This window comes from Pteronotus mesoamericanus, unplaced genomic scaffold (assembly GCF_021234165.1).
Source record: "Pteronotus mesoamericanus isolate MK-2021 breed Mesoamerican mustached bat unplaced genomic scaffold, CSHL_Meso_final contig_20, whole genome shotgun sequence".
NCBI classification, from domain to species: Eukaryota; Metazoa; Chordata; class Mammalia; order Chiroptera; family Mormoopidae; genus Pteronotus; species Pteronotus mesoamericanus.
This window is the reverse complement of record NW_026555085.1, coordinates 91041496-91059500: the sequence shown is the minus strand read 5'-3', so window position 1 is coordinate 91059500 and position 18005 is coordinate 91041496. Positions and strand designations below refer to the sequence as shown.

The 18005-nt window shown below is 39.3% G+C and overlaps 1 protein-coding gene across 2 annotated transcripts in view; it reads left to right on the top strand.

Annotated features, from left to right (window-relative positions):
• EPM2A (EPM2A glucan phosphatase, laforin) overlaps positions 1-18005 on the top strand; it is a 74735-nt gene that overhangs the window by 9673 nt on the left and 47057 nt on the right. For both annotated transcript variants that reach the window (XM_054570074.1, XM_054570075.1), the window contains exon 2: positions 16016-16190. In XM_054570074.1, coding sequence (XP_054426049.1) covers positions 16016-16190 — 175 coding nt within the window. The remainder of the gene's footprint in view (positions 1-16015; positions 16191-18005) is intronic.

Genomic DNA, 18005 nt, shown 5'->3' with positions numbered 1-18005 from the left:
CACTCAACTGGTTGTGGGTTTTACATATATAAATTAGGCAACTGAATGTGTCGATCCTAGGTATAATTTGTGTACACCTGGCTCTGACGCTTCCACCCACCTGGCTATAGTTTTGTGTCTATGCACAATAAGCAAGCCTGCCATGTTGCTTCTGATAAGATGGGCATCCTTCACTGGACATAGGCAGCTCCCACCAGTTTGTGCTGACACACTGCTGTGTCCAGAATGGCACTTAGAGTCATGACTCATATATACAAATATTCTAAATACCTTTCTCTGCCTACTTGTCTTGCATGTACTCATTTTTATCTCACATATCTGAAGCCTAGATATTACAAATCCTTTAGTCTTCCAGATACACCTGTCTTCTGATATTGAAGCAAACTTGCTTGAATTCCCACCCCATGTGCTGACAGATCTGACCTCTTTCCTCTGAACTGAGAACCACCTTTCCTCGGTATACATGGGAAAGCTGGGGTGTGGCAGACTATCCCTGTACCAATATCCATATCCTCTCCCCATGGAGGATTATTCTTTGTTGAAGAAGTATAACTTTGTCATGCGGCCAGCTTTGGTCAAGAAAATGTGATGGGCGATGATGTATGTCGCTTCCTGTTGCTTTGCCTCGCTCTTTTCTCTCTGCTGTTCCAATAGTGATTGCTTTATCTGATGGGCCCCAAATGAAGATGATGCCAATGTGAAAAGAGCCCTTAGCCATCTGCGGGAAACTTCAGCACAGGAGGGAGGTAAACCTTTGTTCTTCTGTGCCACTGATAATTTGGGGTTGTTTGTGATCACAGTGTGCCTCAGGACTTAAAAGCAATGCCTGGCATTTGGCAGGTGTTCATTCCGTAGTTTGTAAATGAATGAACTTGAGCTATGCACTTTCTAGGGCTCTCAAACTCTTCAACTTCCCATCTTCAGTGTGGTCCTGAGCAAGTGAATTTGTAGCACAGGATGGAGGTGCACCATTGTATTAAAGCAATGATTTTCTTAAAAGATATTTGAAGAAAAAAAAAAAGCATTTTATAATTAAAATAGACACACATATGATATGGAATAAAACACAAATATTACACAAAACTTTTAAAAGAAAAGTACATGTCATAAAATTTTCTGTAACAATAGGGTACTACTGCTTTAAGCTGTGTCCCCAAGACCCCTGGAAGTGTTTGATAAGCCTTGATAGTCTCTGAGTCTGTTTTTCCCTGTGTGAAATACAGCATTTGGACTAGACTAGCGAGGTCACAGCCCGTTAGGAGGGGATCCACGGTGCGAGCAGCAGTGAGAGGGGACCCGCGGCCTTGGGCTCCAGGCTTGCTGAGTAAACACGGAACCCACCAAGCCATTTAATCTACTAGAACCTCAGATTCAGGAAAAGATGTACTCATGCCTGTGCTATCCGTCCCACTGGATTGTTTTTTAAGGAATATTTTTGGAAGTATTTGGAAAATTATTAAGCTCTATTATTCCAATTGAAAAGTTACGTGAAATTCTTTCAGTCATTCCAAATTTGAAGATTTTATTTATATCGTAACTCCACTGGGTGGCAGTATTTCATTGTACTCTACTATAATTTTACAGTTTGTATATAATCCCAAAGAATTTAATCATCACATTCTTTCTCAGTGTTTCCTTTCCCCTTTGCTCTCACATGCTCCCTCTATCTCCCAAAACAGTATTGAGAAAGTTATCATTAATTTAAAACAGAGTTAATGACTCTTTTTAAATTACTTTTAGGGACAGTCTCCCTAAGTCTTAGCAATTCAGCCAGAATTTCTGCTTCATTTGGGAAGAAGTGTTACATAGCTTACTTTTACTCAGATGTGAGCAAATTACTTAGCAGTAGGTAATTAAAATTAGTTAAAAATCATATACAAAAATCTTGCCATGGATTTCTTTTGTGAACACTTTAACAATTATTTTTTCCAATAGACTCATATTGACATTTTTGACTGATAATACCAGTGATACCTGTTTTATTTTACAGGCTGAATCCTTTGAAGCCTATGATATGTTTGAGAAGTATTTTATCTTGGTTCCATATCAGTTTACTTTGTGTCAGAATTTCTTAGAGAATAAATTTCATAAATTGGGAAATAAGAAAAGTTCACTTGTAAAGCTTTATAAGTGATTCCTTACTAACTTCTGCTGATACTGAGGTTTCAATGTAAGTGATGGCCTACGTCTGTTAGAATAGTATTGTCCTGTAGTGTGGAGAAAAATTAAACTCTTCAGCAATGCAATGGATTACTTGTTTTCGCTTGTCAGGAGATTACCGGTGCAATTTTTAAACCTCCAAAGTCCCCTGCATTCCACACAAGGGAAAGTAGCTACTTTGAAAAACTAGGCTGTTGGGAAGTTATTTATAAAACCTGGTGTACGTAGAGAAGTCTTTGTTTTTAAATGGCCAACACTTGGTAGAAAATTTTAATCGTTTTGGGCCAAATAAATCTTTTGCTGTTTTCAAGGAACAAAAAAAGAAAAAGTTGTAAATAAAATGATGTCTAAACTTTAATTGGTATGTTAATGAACATTTTATAGCTTTCTCTTATGGTCATAATTTTGAACCACATTTCCTCTCCTAATTTATAGAATAATGATTGGATGTATGCACTGTGTATGTGAGCATTAACTTTTTTGGGGGGTGGTGGTGAAGATGGGACTCATAGCTTTTCACGGATTCTTAAAGGGACTTGTGACCCACATAAAGTAAAAAGAAAAGTGCTGATATTTCATCATCATGACATATTTTTTAATTTGCTTTAACATTGCTTTAGAAGTGTAGCCTCATCAAATATCAACCCTTATTTTTTACAAGGGGAAAAGGAAGAACAGTGTATCTTAGTTTCAGCAAAGGATTTTAGAAAAATATCCCAATTTCTTTGTATACAAATTAAAAAGCAACTGGGGGGCTAGCAGATTAGGTAAGAGGGCGCATTGCAAGTTGCACAGCTGAACCTGAAGTGCTCTGATTAGTAAGTCAGGAAGAACATGAGGGTGAATACAAGTGGCAGATTCTCTGCTGAATCTTTTTATTAGTGATTTAGGAAGCTTATCAAGTTTGCTGATAAAAGAAAACTGGAAGAGATAGTTGTTATTTTGTTTGAGAGAAGTAGTATTCAAAATGCCTAAGTATTCAAAGTAGTCCCAAAGATTGGAATAAACTGCAAAAAGAAATGAATAAAAGTTAAGTCTTATATTTGCATCAATAAATTATCTTATAAAAATTGAGAACTAGAGAAATCTGCCTTGAGAACAATTCAGAGGGAGAAGATTTTGGAGTTTCAATTAGTTTTGGTTTTAGGGAGAAGCTAGCAGATTTTGGGCAGAGATTGGTCAGAATTCGTAGACTAGGTGAATTACTGGAAAAATCAGTGGCTTTGTCTTTGGAACACATGAGCCCATGTGAAGTAACTGTTTTGCAGTCTTGTCTTGAAACATATAGGCCCGAACAAAGCTGTTGTTAAAAACAATTTGACCGTGTTTAGTAGTTCACTTGTTTTGCAAGTCAGTGTACAGATTTGCAAGTGGGCTGGAAGGACTGGAAGAAATAGAAGAGAAGAATAGTAGCTAAGAGTTGTTATTGAACACCAACCATCGTAGGTCCTGTGTTTAATCTTTTAAATGGATTAACTAAATGAATTCACTAACAGTTCTATGAGGCAGATAGCAGTGCTGTGATTCCTTGGTCACAAATGAGAAAACAGAGGCATGTGTTGCTGAAATGACTTTCTCACTACTACTTACAAGCAGTAAGAAGTATAACCTGGCCTGGAGTCCGTGCCTGAATGTTGAGCCCATGCACTTAACTGCTATAATACACTGCCTTTCAGGACAAGAGAATTATGGAACCAGCAGAGAGGAGAGTTTCAACAGAGTGGTCTCTATCACTAAATGCTGCAGGCAGGTAAGGAAACATGAAAAACGAACCTGACAGTTAGGAGATGAGTTCATTTCAAGCGTTTTTTTTTCAGTGGAGTGTTGAGGGCAGATGCCATATTGTAGTGCATTGAAGAACGAATAATAAGGAAGTGAGGTGGTTCGGTGAGGACAGGGCTAGCTAGAGGAAGAATGAGGTTATAAGACATGATGGTGGAGCAGAGGCTACAGGAAAGCTGGACCAGGCGGGGATTTGTGCAGGTTTAAGGCTGAGGATAGAGGAGATGCTGTGTTACAGCACAGAGGTTGCACAAGCCAAATGCAATCAGGTGCTAGACAAATCTCTCTGGCTAATTTTTAACTTTTTAAAAAAAGTACATTAAAATGCCTTTTGTTTTACTGTTGCTTTTTTTACAAATAATTTGCAATTAACAATTTGGTATGTTGGATACATTTGAATTAAATCAGTTAGGGACAGGTGATATCTGAAGAAATGTGGTTTATCTGCCCTGGAGAAAGGAGATGTGTTCAGACCCAGCCCAGTTGCCATCAGTAGCCTAATTAACATTTGTTTCTCCCCACTTGCCCTGGCTAACAGAATCCTGATTTGCTTTGGTAGAGGTGGGTGAATCACTATTGCTCTAACTACAAGGGCAGTCTTTACTCCTTCCTTGGCTGGCAGTTGGTCTAAGGATGTCTGTGTCACTTAGTTCTGGCTGACCAGAGGTAAGAAGTCTTTTGGGTGAGGCTTTCAGGACAGTTTTTTCTTTTCTCATGAAAAGGAACAGGGTCTCTTCACTCTTCTTCACCTTTCCTGATGGCTAGGGCTCCAGACATGATGTCTGGAGGTTACCCTCTGAAGGTGAGGTGACTGCATGACAACAAAGGCAAGGTAGGAAGGATGGCAAAGCCGACATTTAGAAAGCACTTAGCATGTCGCCAGTCCTGTGCTTCCTGGCTTTGCACCTGTTGTTATGTGAGAGCTAGACCTGTATTTGTTAAATCACTGTTAGCTTTTCTGTTGCTTGCAGCCAGACATAATTCTAAGAGAAGCAAAATTCTTCTTCAGATCTTACACATGAAGTTTGTGGCTACGTAAATTTTAAGATAATCTCCTTAATTGACCCTCATTATTGTTACAGCTTATAATGCCTCATTAAAAGTCTTTAAAACAATCGATCTTATCAGTTTCTTAAAAAATTAATCTTTAAAAATTATATTTGACCACTCTATTTTCTCAATCAGCTGGACATTTCTAGTTTCTTTCCAGTAACTAGAGCAGTGCCTACGTGATGCTCACGTGAGCTGGGTCTCTATCATGTCAATAAAATATTCTTGTCATGGAGGAAACCAAAGCATAGAGCCCTCTGAGATGGATTTTACATCATAACTAGACCAGCTCAAAGGAATATTTTATACAACAATTTAGTCCACATTTTAACAAATCTTAATAGAAGAGAGATTTCATGCAAAACATTTACTTACTTTAAAAAAATTATTTATTGAGGAGAGGGGGAGAGGGGGAGAGAGAGAGAGATCAGTCTGTTGTTCCACTTAGTTATGCACTCATTGGTTGATTCTTCTACGTGCCCTGACCAGGGATCCAACTGCAACCTTGGCGTATAGGGACGACATTCGAACCACCCAGGCTACCCAACCAGGGCCTTACTGTGAAGCTGCTAACATACATGTCTGCTGGGGTAGTCAGGCATAGGATGGACTTAAATGTAAAATAATCCTCAATGTTCATCAGAGTCTCTTGGGATGAATAGGATTTTTCTGTTCTTTGGATCTAACATATTTTGCTGTGTATAATGTGCATTTTTTTGCTCAAATTTTTGAGGGTTAAATAAGGATGTGTATTATACATGGGTAGTACTAATTCTATCTATATAAATGTTACTTCTTTTATTTACGTTTATGTGTTAAAAGTATAACCCTAGAAAGCAATAACAACATCCATATGCAAAATAATACCCTGGAATACGACCATCAGTTTTGTTTTTAAATATAGGTAAATAAATAAATTGAATTAAAAAATTAAGACGAAAGATTTTTTTCCTGAAAGTTTGGACCAAAAATGTGTGTGCTCATTACACATGGGGGCACATATACACTGCAAAATGTGGTGAATGCTGGACACCCTGGGGATGTGGGGAAGGTGCGGTCTTCTGCCTCGGCATCGTTTGACTGAAAATATACAAAGACAGGTGTCGTGGGGGCTTTTGCCCTGAGATCCAAAGTCTGTCAAAGGAAGTAAATCTGATTAGAGGCATTTGCTTTATACAGTGAGCCTAATGCTAATATAAATACGTCACCTGTTATTATAGCGGGATGTGGATTTTTGTTTGGATGATGAAACACAATAAAATTTCTAGTCAATTCTGGGAGTGCTGAGGAGAGAAAAAGTGACCCCTCAATTTAACAATAACAAAAGTCTAGACAGTACTATAAAAACTAAGTGACAATATCAACATTAAGATTCTTCAGGGAATTAAATAAGACTTATTGAATGCATGAATCAACGTCTCTGCATGGGCCACAGAAAGTAAATGTGGTATCCAGCAACTATGTCCAATTATGCGTTGATGGAGCATTTTATTATGCTGATCTTCCTATTTAATCCCTTCAGTCATGGCATAATTAGCTACCAAAGGATTTGATCATTTCAAATCAGGTGGTCAAATCTTTTGCCTCACTCTAAATTATCACACTGAATGAATTATTAATAATTCAGTCTTGGTGCTTTGAATCAAGACTATTAAGAACAATCTAAGTTTCAGATTTTGTCTGAAAATCGTATAAGAAGGAGAGCTCTTTTATTGTATTCAATTTTAAATGGAAGCATAATTGCCTGGTAATGCCATTGTTTGGGATGTTTTTAAAGAGAATCTTCAATCTTTGAGATGCTTCCCATGAATCACTAATCAATGTAAATCTTCTTTATTAAAAGAAAGAAACTGACTGCTTACATCATGGTTAGAGAAGTGTTAATTCTGCTTTCTGCTTTTCCAGCTTATGAATCCAGTTGTTGTACAGCGCTTGCTTTAGAATTTGTAAATTATGTGGATCTCCTATGAGTTCATGCTGTTGTCACTCTACCCACCAAAATAAACATATTTGTTCTTATTATCTATTTCCTGCTTTGAATCACATTCACACATTGCTGTGCTCTTTGTTATGTATCTAAAACACCCTGTTGTCAGTCACAAACCCTCTCAGTAATTCTAACTCACACCGATACAGCCGTCTCCACTGTCAGTCTTCTATGTTTGTGTACATACCACAAATCGATCCATTTTCTTTCCAAGGGAGCCAGTTGCTCCTGAAAATACATCTCCACATAGCATTGTCCATTAAAAATGGCATTGAAGATGAGGCCTATGTGCCATCTTTGAATAATCTGTTAATGTATCAGTGTTTTGCCCCATAGTTTTAAAGTTATGTTCATCATTTAGTTTAGTTTTGTTTTATGCACTAATTGATTTGTGTCACCTTTGTCTAAGTAACAACGGTCCATTCATTGTTGGAATCCAGTTTTCTTTTCTTTTTGTTGTTCAGTTACAGTTGTCCCCATCCCCCCCACCCCACTTTCCCCGGCGCCATCCAACCCCCTTTGGGGGCAGGGGTTGGACAGGGAATCAGGTTTTAAATTCCATTTGTCTACCTCAGTTACCACAGGACTGGGCACATAACAAACTCAATAATATTGGGTTATTAACTGGATTAAACTCTCACACATGTCACATGTGTGAGTATATTAGTGTCCTTGGGCTGCTATAACAACATACCATGGTCTAGGGTGGCTTACGTGACAGGAATTAATTTTCTCACGGTTCAGGACGGGCAGTCCCAGATCAGGGGGCCGGCGGGTTTGGTTTCCGGCGAGGCCGCTCGTCCTGGCTTTGTGGACGGCCGCGCTCTCCCTGTGTCTTCACAGGGCCCGCCCGCCGGTGTGTCTTCCCATTCTTATAAGGATGCCAGTCCCGTGAGCCCCACTCCTATGGTCTCGTTTAACCTTAGTTGCCTGATTCCCTAACGGCCCTATCTCCAAACACAGTTACATTGGGAGTGAGAGCTTCAACATGGAAGTTTGGGGGAAAACAATTTAGTTTGTAAGCACGGATACTAAATTATTAGTAAGTCTTTGAGAACAACAGCTATTGAATTTTGCTTTTCCCACATTGTTTCCCCCCATTATACTTCCTCAACATTGCTTGTTCTAAGCCTCCATTTCTTCCCTATCTTTCTCTAGTCATGAAAGCGTTCCCTCCTCGTATTTCCTGCTCTGTCTGGTGTGGCAGGTGTTAACGAAGTCTCCTTAAAATTGTTAGCCAGAACTGATCAAGGCGCTTCTGGGAGTTGAACCTGAAAGATCCCCGCTGGAGAAATGGCCGAGAGCGGCTCCGGGGCTAAGCGCTCCCTTAGCGGCTCCCGCCGCTCTCCCTGCCTGCACCCCTCCCGCTCACCTCTGAGAGAGGGCGGCGCGCCGCACTGGCTGCCGAACGTCCGTCCGCCTGGAGCGCTTCTGCTGATTACGTCACAGATTCTGCAGCGTCTGTGAATGGTCTGAAGTCTGACTGTTCGTGAGAATCGACGAGGGCCTCCTCCTTATGTCGCCATCGCTATCCCCGAACGTAGCTATTTCCTAGGGTTGCGTATTACACTTTATCAAAGTGTTCAGCCCGAACAGGGTCCACCCCTCCCGAAGAGGCAGTTGGTTGGACAAAAATATTTTTTGTTTTGTTTCGTTTCGGCCATTAGAACAGAATATCAAAATGCCAAAGAGTTTGTAATAATTATAGCGTATTTGTACGCCTTTAGGCACCACAAGCTTCTGAGGTAATAACAGATGGAGCTTGAGAGGGATCCAGTTTGGATGAACTATTAGCTAAAATTTGAGATTAAGGTGTTCGGTTCAGATTTTATGTTTATGTGCTAGAAATAAAAACTGTGCAATAATTAAACTCCAAAGAGGATTGATTAAAATAAAATAGCATTTGAATAATAGTTAGAATTTTAGTTTTAAGTCAACTTGACTATTCAGTAAATACGGCTTGTCCAATATAATTTCAAAGCTTCTGATGTTATAAAAAATCATTTTCGCCTTACCTTTCAGACTTATAGAACTACTTAATGTAATGCATTAGTTTTAATTGTTTTGCATTCTGAGGTTTTTTTACTTTTCTGGCTTGAATTGGAATTCCAGAAAGAAAGCCTTATATCCCATGTACTTACTTTGTTTTAACTTACCTAACTTGCCTTTCTTTTTTTATTGTTTGAGGTCTTTGAGGTTCTTGAGATAATGAGTGACTTTGTGTTGTCACCTGCACATTCTGAGTATTATACAATGAGACTCTGGGTCTTATTGACACCCTCTGTTTTCCCTGGATTCCTCTGACCTCACACCCTCAGGCAAGTGGGGGTGCCACCCCGTCCCCAGATTCCCCTCCCAGTCTCCACTGCCAACTGAAGGGACTCGCTCCTTCTGACTACTGCCGGGGTGCGGGTTCTCTACGAGGCCCCCGCTGGTGCCCCCTGGCTGAGAGAGACTGATGTCCTCATTGCTCCTCCCCACGTGGCTTCCACGGATGGTGGGGGCTGGCAGGGAAACGAAAGGCCTGGCTTTCTCCTAGGCCTCCCGTGACCCCCCATCTGTGGTCGGGAGAGCATCTTGTTATTTCTTTGCGGAGGTTGAATTCCGTCTCCCCACCTGGCCTGTATGGCACTGCCAAGGGTGGTGCTAAAAGCCTTGTCTTCTTTGACACCTAGTGAGCAGGTGTTTATTACGGCCTGGTGAGGGCGGGAGTCTTGGTTCCCTATAGGCTTTGCTTGTGTGTGAGGCCAAAAAATTTTAAGCGGCACTTGGCTGGGGTAGAGCAGTTATTGTCTAAAAGTTTTCTGCCTTGCTACGCTGACTCTTTCCTTTTTCTTTGGCTAGAAAGAGCTGCCTGTTGGGTTTTTCTTTTGTCTGCTCTCATTGGTGTTACTTCATTGTTGGCTTCTTCAGATCCAGGTCTGGGATGTATAAGGCAAAACACAGAAACATACAAACAACTCAGGGGACTTTGCTATGCATTTCCTTGTTTCCAGTGTCCCTGGGTGGTCTCCCTTCTTCTCCTTGCCTCTTGGAGTCTCTTTGTTTGTGCTTATTTACAGGGGAGAGCAAAAATAGGTTTACAGTTCACATGGAAAATAATACAATAATTAATAAATAATAGTACAAGAATAAACTCTGTGTTTTGTGTACTCACAACTGTAAACCTACTTTTGACCCACCCTGTATAATGTCCAGTGATTTTAATTGTACTTAGTAGGAAGACTAGGGAAAAGTACATTTACTCCATAGTCACTGTCACGTGTGTATATTTGTGATACAGTCTTTCCTGTAAGTCAGCCCAGCACCAAGGAATAGACACACACATTAACCATGTTATTGACTCAGCTTTCACTGAATACAGGTTCACTCTAAGTAGAACATCAAACATACGTTAATATCCTACTCACACTCTAACAGCCTAAGAGGAATGTAACATACACACACAGAGCAATCGATGGGGAACAATGAACTGGAGTCCTAGTGTCGGTCTGCATGTCCCAGAGACAGCATGATTGGCAAGAGAGTTGTCAGCCTCTTGCAAGGAAGGATCTCTGGAGCCAGGTGGGCAGCAGGGCAGGCAAAATCCTCAGTCCAGCAGGGCAGAGCCTCCGGCGGCCAATGCCGAGGGAGATCAGCGTGGCGTGGAGCGGCGTTCTGGGGCGTGGGGCTCGGCTGTCTCAGCAGGGGTCTGGAGCCTGCCTCAGTTATACCTTGAAAGTGGTGTATGCCCCCCCGCTTCTGGGTCTTTTCGATAAATGTCTTGGCTCCCCTGATGGCAAGTGGGGAATTTCTCCAGGAGCCTATCTATGGGTGGTCCTGCTTTCCAGGCAAGGCTGTTCTGATCACGTGTGCAGGTATCTTTGGTGTGTCTCCTTGCCAGATGTGTCTGCTCTGACTTAAGTAGTTTCTCTCTTGACCAAAGTGTCATGGCTGACAGGCAGCCATCTTGGTTGACATGAGTAACTCCGCTTTGTTCTATATACTTTATGCTATCTTGACTGGACCAATGCCATTTTATTGGTCCTGCTCTCCACAGTCACTGATATAAAAATCCTCAAAAACAAGATTTATTTTATTGTTCACTTTTGCTATTTTTAAAAACTAAGTTCAAAAGACAATGACTAACCCTCTAAAAACACTTACTGTAGGACAATTTGCATTTCCCAGGTTACTATATATGAAAGATCCTTTTAAAAGTTACCTAAAAACATGTGTGTATAAAAATAAGTGACTAAATAAATCAATTCTAGGGATGAAGAATTCTTAGGAAGCTGATGTTACATAAACAATTTTTCTTGAACATTGTAATTTGTATATATTTGACATCCTCAATAATTCCATTTATTTAAGTCATATCATTTAAATTGTTCTAAGTCTATTGTATTGAACAGTGGGAGACATAGATATTATTCTTCTATTAAACTAAAAAGTAATACCCACTTTTTTTGTAGCAAATTCAATGAATTCAGAATAGTTTAAAGGAAAATTGTAGCCCATCCCAATTCCATTCTCCTCATATAACTACCGTTAACCATCAGACATGCATCCGTCCAGCCTTTAGTCTGCATTTCCAGCTTTAATCATGCTCCCCTACCACACTTACTCCTAGCTTTCCTCTCCAGCTTCTCCTTCTGCACCTCCTTTGTAAGCTCATCCTTCTCCATCCAGTTGCTAAATGTTGGGATGCTATTAGACTTGGTTCTAGAATGCTTTTCTTCTCAATCTATATTTTGATTCTTTGTGATTTATCTATATCCTTGTTTCAATTGCCATTTGCATTCAAATGAGTCATACATTTATTTTCCTAGTTCAGGTCTCTAGTCTAAGTGTCAAATCAGAAACGCAAACTCTCTATTTGAAATCCGGTTTTGGATATCCAGACAATACTCCAAGCCAAACATGCCAAGCCAGACTAATGAGCTTCCCTTCCAACCTTTTCCAGATTTCACCTATCAGTGAATGAAACCACTATATATTGAGTTATACTTGCTAGAAGCATATTGATTCCCTTTCTCTTTCGCCTCCTATATCTAATGTGTCACCAAGTTGTGTGGCTTTTTCCTACTGAGTCTGCCCACTCCTTTCTGTTTCTACCTCTAGGCTTTCTTCATCTCCTCCCATGGATTTTCTGCTTCCAGTCTCATTGCCCTTGAATTAATGTTTTACTCTGTAACCAGAGAGACCTTTTCAAAGTACAAATTTGGCCATGTCACCTGCCTGCTTAAAGTATTTCAATTGTTTAATTGCTTTTGTGGTAAATACCTAAATCCTTAACATGACTTAGCACAGTGCTTGTCATATAGTTGGCATGCAAATATTTGTGGAAGAATGTACAAATACACTTATATAGGTTACAGTATTTGCTATTAAAATACTATTGCCACATACATATATCTCTGTATGTATATTCCTTTACTCTTGTTAGTATTTTAGGTATATTTCTAGAAGTGGGATTGCTAGTATAGTTTGGTTTTCATGTATTAAATATCAAGGTTAATAGGGCAGCTAGCTGGTGTAGTGTCTTGTAGCTATCAAGAGCAAAAGAGGAGTATGATCCAGGAAGATCAGTGATGATTTATAAAGGAAGCCATCCTGTACCTTCTATCTGGTGGAGGGGAGTTATATCCTTCAAGAACTGACCAATGACCTAAGGATTTTTTTTCGAAATTTTATGCCAAATAACTTTAAGTTAAATATTTTGCAAGACAGAGTAAGGCAAAAATGAGTCAAAATTTTATATTCATAACAAATGTGACTTATTCCTATTTTTATTTTGCTTATTCTTTTATTAATGACAATTATGGAAATTCAGTAATTTAAAAAAAGGAATAATGGGAAATGGGGTAGTGACATGAGAATTGCTAATAAAAATAATGTATGATTTATATTTCATAGAAGTAAAGTGGAGTCGATACTGGGCATGGTGTGTGAAGTGCTTGTGAGAAAGGCCGAAAACAGCATGAAGGTACCAGGTTTCGGAAAGGCGGGGACTAGGGGCATCAGGTTACCACCAGCTCTGCACTTACTAGTTCTGCGACCTTGGACAAGCTATTTAATCTCTGTGATTCTTAGTTTCCCATCTGAAAATGATACTAACCACTGATTCACTTGCCAACTAGACAGGATGCAATCACTTTTTTATTTATTTAATAATGTATTCATTTAAAAAATGTGTTTACTTTTGAGCTGATACAAAAACACTTTATAACTGATTGTATTTTTAGTTGAATTTATTTTTTATTTTTTTAAATTCTATTTTATTGTTTACACTATTACAGTGGTTGCAAAATTTCCCCCTTTGTCCCCCTCCACCCAGTGCCCCCACTCCCTCAGGCAGTCCCCACACAATTGTCCATGTCCATGGGTCCTACGTAAATGTTCTTTGACAACTCTGTTCTCTGTGCTGGACTTTACATCCACAGGATTATTCTGTAACTGTCAAATAGTACTTGTTAATCCCTTCGCCTTTTTCTTCAGTCCCCCCACATGGCTACCATTAAAATGTTCTCTGTATCTATGATTCTGTTTCTGTTCTGCTTGTTTATTTTGATTTTTAGATTCAGTTGTTGATAGATATGTCATTTATTGCCATTTTCTGTTCATATTTTTGATATGTTTCTTCTTCTTAAAGAAGTCCCTTTAACATTTTTTTTTAATACTGGGTTGGTGATGATGAACTCTTAGCTTTTTCTTGTTTGGGAATCCCTTTATCTGTCCTGAGATTCTAAATGATAGCTTTGTTGGGAATAGTGTTCTTGGTTGTAGGTGCTTGCTTTTTATCACTTTGAATATTTCTTGCCAGTTCCTCCTAACCTGCAAAGTTTCTTTTGAGAAATCAGCTGACTATCTTATGGGGGCACCCTTGTATGCTTTGAAGTTTCTCTCTTTGTGTTTAACCTTTGGCATTTTAATTTTGATGTTTCTTGGAGTGGCCCTCTTTGGGTCCGTTTTGTTTGGGACTCACTAAGCTTCCTGGACTTGTATGTCTATTTCCTTTACCAACTTAAGGAAGTTTTGTTTCATTCCTTTTTCAGATAGGTTTCCAATTTCTTGCTCCTTCCCTTCTCCTTCTGGCCCCCTTATGATGCAAATGTTGGTTTGCTTAAAGTTGTCTCAGAGGCTCCTTACACTATCCTCATTTAAAATTTTTTTTTTCTTCTTGCTGTTCTGATTGGTTGTTTTTTTGCTTATGTTTGAAAGTGCTGATTCAGTTCTCGGCTTCATCCACTCTACTGTTGATACCCTGTAAACTGTTTTTTATTTCAATTAGTGTATCCTTCATTTCTGACTGGATCTTTTTTATGCTGTCGAAGTCCTCACTAAGTTCCTTGAGCATCCTTATAACCAGTGTTTTGAATTCTGCATTTGATAGATTGCTTTTCTTCATTTTGTTTAGGTCTTTTTCTGGAGTTTTGTTCTGTTCTTTCATTTGGGTTACATTTCTTTGTCTCCTCATTTTGGCTGCCTGCCTGTGTTTGTTTCTATGTATTGAGTAGAGCTACTACATCTCCCAGGCTTGATAGAGTGGCTTAACCTAATAGGTGTCCTGTAGGGCCCGGTGGCACAGGCCTTCCCTATCACCCAAGCTGGGTACGTAAGGTGTGTCCACTGTACGGGCTGTGTACATGCTCCTATTTTAGTTGAGCCTTGATTGCTTTTGGCATGTCCAAGGTCAGCCACTGCCCGCTTTCTGTTCGGGGTAATAAAGCATTAACTACAAAGTGATCAGCAAATGGCTGCTACTTTGTGCTGGACTTAGAGGTGCCAGGAGAGGCCTAGCTATGAACCAAGGCTGGCTGCTGTAGTGCTGGGCCTGGGGCAACTTAGCAAGAGGCATTTGAGAGCAATTTTGGAAAATCTGAAACGTGGGCCAAAGCAAGGCATTCAGAGGAAAGAGCCACTGGAAACAGCTTGGGTGGGCCTGACAGTTGGGTGGACCTGATAGATAGTTGGGTGGGGCAGGGCCACAGAGAATCACCAGGGTGGAGCAAACAGTGTGAATAGGGTTGATGGAATCTCGTATATGGCCCCCACCTGCTGACTCTGTGCAAGGAGGGCTCGGAAAAGGAACAGTGGCCTCTGTCAGCAGTTCTGACCGGGGGAATGCCGCCCCCCAGCTCTCACCCTGACGCCAGACAATTCAGTTCCTCCCCATATATTTCTGATGCCTTTCAATCTGCTGCACTGGCACTGGAGCTCCAAGGGAGTGAGTCTAAGTAAGTCTTTGCATTGGCTCTTCAAGAGGAACTGCCTTGGATGCCAGCAGTTTCTGTCTTCCACAGATTCAATCCCTGCCAGTCCTTACAGCCAGAAGTTATGGAGACTTAGCTTCCTGGCACTGGAACCCGAGGCTGTGAGGCCTGGTGTGGGGCTGGGACTCCTTCCCTCTGAGATATCCCTCCTGACTTTTGTCTGCCACATGTGCGTGTGGGACCAGGCTGTTCTGAGTCTCCAACCCCCCTACCAGTCCCGATGTGGTTTCTTCTTTTATTCCATGTAGGACTGTCATTCAACTTGATTTTTGACAGTTCTGAATGATGGATATTCTGTAGTCTAGTTGTAATTTTGATGTGGTTGTGTGAGGAAGCAGGATGTGTTTACCTACGCTGCCATCTTGACCGGAAGACCTATTGCTGACTTTAATCATGAATTTACATACCAGAAAATTAAAAGTATGTAAGACAGCGACATTAATTGCTTTAAGGACCCTTTTCAGCAGCTTATTAGGCTGTAAAATAATCCACAAGAGGCTCTTAAGGCACTGAGAAGTACCATGAAATTCTGAGAGTTAATATGCTTTTGGAAATGTCCATGTACTCAAAAGAACAGAATTCTATGACATTCATAACTACCATTTTACAAATTTCTACTGTTTCCCCCCTCAGTCTAGTCTATTTTTTAACATTGAAATGTGTAGATTATGCAGTTTTATGTTTATTATCATCTTACTATTAATTTTGTGTCAGTGACTTTGTGACTGTTTATGCAAAACTTTGATTTAATTGCTCTGTTTCTTATTTTTTCTTGTTCCAGGCAGTGGGCCTCACCATGACCGTTGCTGTACTTATAATGAAAACAACTTGGTGGATGGTGTTTATTGTCTCCCAATAGGCCACTGGATCGAGGCCAGTGGGCACACAAATGAGATGAAGCACACAACAGACTTCTATTTTAATATTGCAGGTCACCAAGCCATGCATTACTCAAGGTAAAAATAGTGCCATGTTTATAAACATAGAAATAGGACAAGAGGTAGCATTAGGACAGTGGGAATATTTACTGCATTTAAAATTGCTGCGTCCCCTTCAGAGGGGTCCATAGTCCTGCAGTTCTTTGAGGGGATAAATTACAGTGAATCACTGTTTGAGCTTTTCTAGTTCTAGATGTAAAGGATCATTTTAATGAATTTGTTTCATTAAATTCATATCTTGGTATCCATATATGTTGACTAGACAGTAGTTAAACAATCTTTGTACTCAGTGAATTAAAAATAAAAACTGGATTAAAATATCCTAAACCAGTATTTGTATCTTCTATGCTTTTGATAAAAAATGGGTGCTTTCTTATAAAATCTTACTCAGATAAACATGGGTGAAAATTTAGACATAAAACTAGATTGGATGTGATAATTTGCTCTATTATTTATTCATACATTCGCTCATATATATTTTTATTCAATTATTATAGCAGCAATATGTGTAGCAATAGTAACTCCCTATTAAAAATTCAAATGCAGAGGGGATGCTAAATGAAAAGTAATGTTTACTACATTTTCCTTTATTCCCACTCATCAGAAATAACTATACTTACCCATTTATCATTAGTTTTTCTGGAGGTTAAATCCAAGTCTTAAATAACATGCATGTACTGTATTTGATAGTGTATCAATTTTAAAAAAGCTATTGATTCCTTCTATGAAACGAGAAAAATTTAACTCTGATATACTTGTTATCTTGTCACCTTCCCCGTTCCTATCAGACTCATTTAAAACATCCTTTTGTTACTTAATTTCATAAAAAATTCTGTTTCTTGATCCATAAATTTTCAACAGTGCCTCTTGATTTTCTATTGCGTAAGATTAGCGATATATTGCTTTTTATATTTCTCCACATCTATTTTCACCTATTAACTCCTCTTTTCTATTACTTTTACATTTTTAGGCTTATAGAATTTACATTTAATTTAGTAAATATAAATAACTATTTCATACTTTGATGATTTCAATTTTCAAATGAATATCCAAAATATAAAAATACTGTATTTTTTTGTGTGTATTTATTGCAGAACATGCAGTGTTCGTACCATAGACAAAGGCATGTATTCTCATGTTCTCAAATTGGTGTTGCTTTGAATGAGAGAGAGAATTAATACTAACTGAGTGGTGAGGAATAAAAGAGAGAGGGAATGCAACTTCATCATAGTGTTAGGGAATCAATAACCTTCTCAGATGTACCTTTTCCATAAATTCATGCTAGATCTTGGTCTTGCAGGTAGATAGGAAGCAGATCATGAGGGATCAAATAGTTAAGCATGACTCATGGTTTCATGGTCTGAACAACTGGATTGATGGTGTTGCTGTTCGATGAGATGGGGAAGACGAGGGTATGAGTAATTTGGAGTAGGGGTTGAGATAAAAATTCTATTTTAGATGTTACCTTTGAAATGTATGTTAGGTTGCAGAAAGGAAATCAATTTGATCTGTGAAGCTTTGGGGAGAGGCTGGAAATGGAGAGATACAGTAGATAACATTCAAAGTGTCGAGAGTAGCTGAGATCATTTAGCAACTGAGTATAAATGTGTAAGAGAAGTGAAAATACAGGTTCTTGGGGCCACATCATTTAGAGACCAAGGAGAAGAAGAGGATCCAGAGAAAAGAACGAGAAGGACCATCCATTGAGATGCTTGGACATTCAATGAGGATGTGTTTATGGATTATTTTTCATTTATCCTGAACCACATTTTCTGAACCCTTTTATCTGAAAAGCCATGTCTTAGGGTCTAGGGATTTCTTCTATTTGATTAT